Raw genomic sequence first — 5,161 nt, forward strand, 5'->3', positions numbered from 1 at the left:
GTCTGTGGGGTAAATGTTTTTAATTCCTTATTTTAAACCAATTGTTGTTTAAACCATTTTTATTTATCTATGGAATATCTTCCTGTTAGCTTTTCACTCTGTTACCCAGGCTGGAGTGCAGTGGCACAGTTGTGGCTCACTGTAGCCTCAACTTCCCAGACTCAAGCCTCCCAAGTAGCTGACACCACAGGCGTGCACCACCACATGGGCTGATCTTTTAAAAATTTTTTGTAGAGACAGGGCTCTATCTTCATTGATGAGGCTGGTCTTAAACTCCTGGCCTTAAGCCGTCCTCCTGCCTCAGCCTCCCAAAATGCTGGAATTACAGTTGTGAGCCACTGCACCTGGCACTTTCTCCTTTTGTGGACATGAACTTTTCTGTTTGACTGGAACAAGTAGTTCAGAATGAACTGGCTGGAGTTTCTCTTTTTTGAAAATAAAAAACCTACTTTGTAAATAACTTGTCTGGAATAGCATTAGTTATGGCACAGACTAGCTCAGGTTACATATAGGATTAATGCTTTCCCTCCCCAGAATGCTTGAGGAGTAGTAAGGATTAAAAGAAAGAGACTAAACAGACAGTTCTGTACCTGCTTTCATGGCCTGTCTTTATATTGTAGCCCTTTGTAGTTTGAAGCATTAAATCGTCCCACTCATTTGGCTTACCCAAATGATGCGGGGATTTTTCCTGTCATTTCTCTGCTAACATGGATAATTAGGTTACGATATTAATGGTTTCCAGGTTTGATGTACTTTCTAAAGTACATCATTTGTTCCAGGTTTTTATTGTGGTTATATATTTGCACATACATATAAAGATACAAACACAGTTTTTTCAACTTTTTTTAGCTAAAAAAATAGAGGTTCCTGCACATTTGAAAGAATTAGTTTCGGATTTATCTTCTCAGTTTGTCATCTCACCTCCTACTTTAAGGAGCAGACAAAAAAACACATCCAGTAAGAACCAGCTTGAAGATGAACTGGTAAGAAATGCATGATTTTATTTGTGTTTGTTAAAACATACCTTTTTTTTTTAATGTTTTAATTGTTTTAATTTTATTTAAATTTTAATGATTTTAAATTTTGTTTATTATTTAAGTAAATGTCTTAAAGATAACGGTCATGTATACTAAAAGCCAAAAATGGTCTTGTCTACCCCTTTGGAGACCCTCCCTACTTTTAAGACACATCTGTGGTATGTTACTGATGATATTTTACTGGCAGTTATAGTTTAAATTACCTGTTTGTGGAAAGGTTTTTAAATTCTAGTGTCCATCAGAATTACCTGGGTGTTTTTTAAAGAAAAAGTTGAGGGATTGAGTGCAAGTCCTTTATGTTTATAAATGTTAATTCATAAGCATTTATTGAATTATCTGCCATGAGTCTGTTACTCTGCAAGGGCAAATTACACAAAAATAATTCAGGCAAATTCCTTGTCTTGTCAGGCACCTACAGTTCAGCTGAGATACACAGTTTCATTGAAGAGATGAAAACAATTATTTCAAATCATTTATACTCAAATATTTTATAGACCAAGGTTAGATGAGACAGGCATTCCTCCTGACAGAGTAAATGGCAGATGCAAAGGCTCAGAGCATGGCAATAGCAGGCAGATGAGGAGTGTTCATTGTGAATAGCCATGTGTATATGACAGGTACTTTCTATGAAAGATGAAATGTGGGTAGGAGAGAATAGTCTCTGGTTGTCTACTTCTTGGAAAACGAGAGCCTGGATATGGACAAAGGGAGTGAGTAGAGGGCAGTAGACAGTGGAAACATTCAAAAATAAAACTGATCGTAACTTGGAGATGAGTTGAATTGTAGGAATTAAGAACAGGCCTAGATGACTAAGGTTTCTACTAAAAAGTATGAGAAAAGGAGTCAATTTTGCACTTGGCAAGTTTGAATTCATCAGCAGTGTTTGGCTATAGTATTCCTTGTCTCAGTATAGAAGTTTTAAAATTAGTTTCGTGTTTAGTACTTAACTTTTTAAAATATTTAACCCATAGAAAGATGATGCACAATCAGTAGAAACTGGGGGAAAGCCAAAAGCGAAGCGAATCAGGACGTCAAAAACAAAACAAGCAAGCAAGTATGACTTTCTGTTCTGTTCTTGATTGATTGATTGATTGATTGATTGATTGAGACAGTCGCGCTCTGTCACCAAGGCTGGAGTGCAGTGGTGCGATTTCGGCTCACTGCAACCTCTGCCTCCCAGGTTCAGGGGATTCTCTTGCCTCAGCCTTCCAAGTGGCTGGGACTACAGGCGCTGCTGAAGGTGGATTTCTTTATATATTAATAGCGTGAAAGCCCAGTCCTTTTAAAAGGAGCATGGGAGGAATAAAAATAAAATAAAATAATAAAAGGAGGATGGTAAGGTGGGGCAGTTTAGTTCCCAGTGGATCTTTGTGGTTTTGCAGAAAACAAAGTAAAGGAGGGAAGTGTGATGGTTTACCTCTTTGTCAGGAAAATTAGGTGACTATTAGTAAAAAATAATAATATATTTTAAAATCCTGCAGTTATTTTACAAAAAGCAATAAAACTGCATCCATGGGAAAATTACTCCATTTCAGATACATTTATTACACAGTATCTTGTTTATGCTGTGCTTAGTAGGCATGGTTGAATTTAATAAAAGTAAAAGTTGATGCATTTTATTTAAAAACTGATTTAATGACACTATGACTAATATCACTGTTTACATATATATATACTGGCGTATCTATTTGAGAAACTCTTGTTTGTGAAATTCTATGGATCTTTGCTAATTGCTGGTGTTTGATCATTGACAGTTCTGATGGGCCTGCGGGGCTCTCATCTCCTGGGCTGACTACTGGTACTCGGCCCATCCTTGTAATCCAGCAGTATTTTTTCATACATTTGAAACATTTAGAGGAAAATTCAGTAATTGAATAATTGTTTGTAAATATTCTAATCGAAAAGGAAAAATTCCCCTTAATGAGACCTTAACTCTGCTTCTGATTAGCTTATATGACTTAAAGCTTCACTTCAGTTCTCTTGAAACCATTATATCTTTTATAAAATGAACGCACTAAGCAGTCCCTAAGGTTTCTCTCAACATGTTGGGAAGCCAATTTTATTTTACAGCATAATGTGTTTATTCTTACTTGATCATATCTTTTTTTTTTCCCAGAAACACAGAAAAAGAAAGTGCTTGGTCACCTCCTCCCATAGAAATTCGGCTGATTTCCCCCTTGGCTAGCCCAGTTGACGGAGTCAAGAGCAAACCAAGAAAAACTACAGAAGTGACAGGAACAGGTCGTGGAAGGAGCAGAAAGAAACTGTCTTCGTATCCAAAGCAAATTTTACGCAGAAAAATGCTATAATTTCTTGGGAAGTTTTTAATGTACACCTATTTGTAAAGTCATCAGAATAGTGTGGATTATTAAATATCTAGTTTGGAAGAAAATAATTTATATAAATTGTAAATTTTTATGTAAACAGAAGGTCTTCAATAAGTAAGTAACTCCATATGGAGTGATTGTTTCAGTCCAGGCAATTTTTCTATTTTATATTAAGACTTCATACATTTATATAATATGTAAATATGGCTTCTTAATGGAATGTTAAATAAAATGTATACTTCACAGTCGTTTGTGTCTGTTGGTTTTTGAAAGGGAAGGGTATCTGTTTGGATAGTTTTATATGCTTATTGGTCTCGTTTTCTCTATAATGAAAATATTAGACCAGTCTTAAAATGGGGATGACTGAACTATTGATATTTCTTTTTACAGTTACTATTTTATCATTTATGCACTTTGATTCTGTGATTCAGATTTCTAATCATAAAAATTTTTTTTGCTTTTGGCTGTTACTATGTTAAAATTGAATTATGGGCATGTAATTTTGCCATCTTTGTAGTTTCACAAATTTTGTGTAATCTACCTCAAATGAATAATCCAAGTATTGGTTAACTATAATGTTGGCATCTCTTATTCAGCAAGCTTACAGACTCTTTAAAGTCTTAATTAGTCAAAGACTAATCCAGGTTAGATTGACCGGTTCACTGCTCACTTGCAACCTTATCAAAGGGTTTCAAAGGGAAATGTAAAATAAACCTGTTTATGGATATTGAGTGCGTCTTGTATGTGCCTAATACTGATAGGATGAGATGTCTGAACAAATTTTTACCATATTGCTGTGAAGGAGCTTGCTACCGAACCACAGAAATCCCTTAATATTCAGGTTTTAAAACTGGCAAATTCTCACAGAACCTCAGGCACAGATTATTAAGGTTGGGAGAGAGTGAGTAGATGCAGAAAAGGAAAAAAGCAACACACGCCCTGTTCTCTACAGTACAACTGTGTGCAATTAAGCAATGATACTTGATGTAGGCTCTAACATTCATCAATAAATAAGTGTTATAAAATAATTTGTAACAGCTAATTGATAGTGTGTAATGAATGGATTATTAATAATTGATCACCTAGAAACGAACTGCTGTTGTGGGCTAAGCTTTTAATGTTTTAATAATGTGAATCATAAGCAGTGTACTTTCTGCATTTATTTTTCTACCAAATAATATGGATAATGAGAAACTGATGAAAATGCCTACGCCAAGTATCGACAGTGTGAAAGTAGCAGTGCGAGTGCAGCCTTTTAGTCAGGTTAGTGATGGATGTTACGCTGCCTTGTTGAAAATTTCACTGACTTTGATTTTATTACTTTTTTAATGATAGTTACCAAACTTGTATTTAAGCTGCTTGTCATTTATGGAATATTGAACTTATTTAAATGAACTTGTTAAATGAATAATTTAAAGATCTAAACATAATTCAGCAGTTTTACTCCTTTGCGCAAGTAGCACAATAAACATGGATGAAATATTTGTCAAGTTAATGCTTTTTTAAATCAACGCAATTTGGTGAATATAGATGTGTGGTACCTGTTTTTAATTAATGTACTTTTTTCCCCCTCTGTGAATGTAGATCATAAGCAAACAAATTGCCTGTTCTAAATGAACTTTATATATATTTTAAATGAATGTATGGACTTATTGTATAAATGTCTTTATATAGCTTGAATAAAAACACTGCTCATTAAAATGTGTTGCTACAGCATTTTAGGATAGCACATGAATGATATTGTCGGACCTTGTAGCAACTATGTGTCTGATGGTAACAGCACTGGTCAAACTAAGG

At 34.8% G+C, this 5,161-nt stretch overlaps 1 protein-coding gene across 2 annotated transcripts in view; it reads left to right on the top strand.

Moving 5' to 3' along the window:
• AHCTF1 (AT-hook containing transcription factor 1) overlaps positions 1–3,610 on the top strand; it is a 97,142-nt gene extending 93,532 nt beyond the window's left edge. For both annotated transcript variants that reach the window (XM_017875673.1, XM_017875600.1), the window contains 3 exons: positions 850–983; positions 2,009–2,091; positions 3,154–3,610. In XM_017875673.1, the coding sequence (XP_017731162.1) occupies positions 850–983; positions 2,009–2,091; positions 3,154–3,346 (410 nt within the window). In that variant the 3' untranslated portion in view covers positions 3,347–3,610. The remainder of the gene's footprint in view (positions 1–849; positions 984–2,008; positions 2,092–3,153) is intronic.
• Positions 3,611–5,161: the final 1,551 nt, after the last annotated feature.

This window comes from Rhinopithecus bieti, unplaced genomic scaffold, assembly GCF_001698545.2.
Source record: "Rhinopithecus bieti isolate Rb0 unplaced genomic scaffold, ASM169854v2 scaffold_187, whole genome shotgun sequence".
Taxonomy (NCBI): Eukaryota; Metazoa; Chordata; class Mammalia; order Primates; family Cercopithecidae; genus Rhinopithecus; species Rhinopithecus bieti.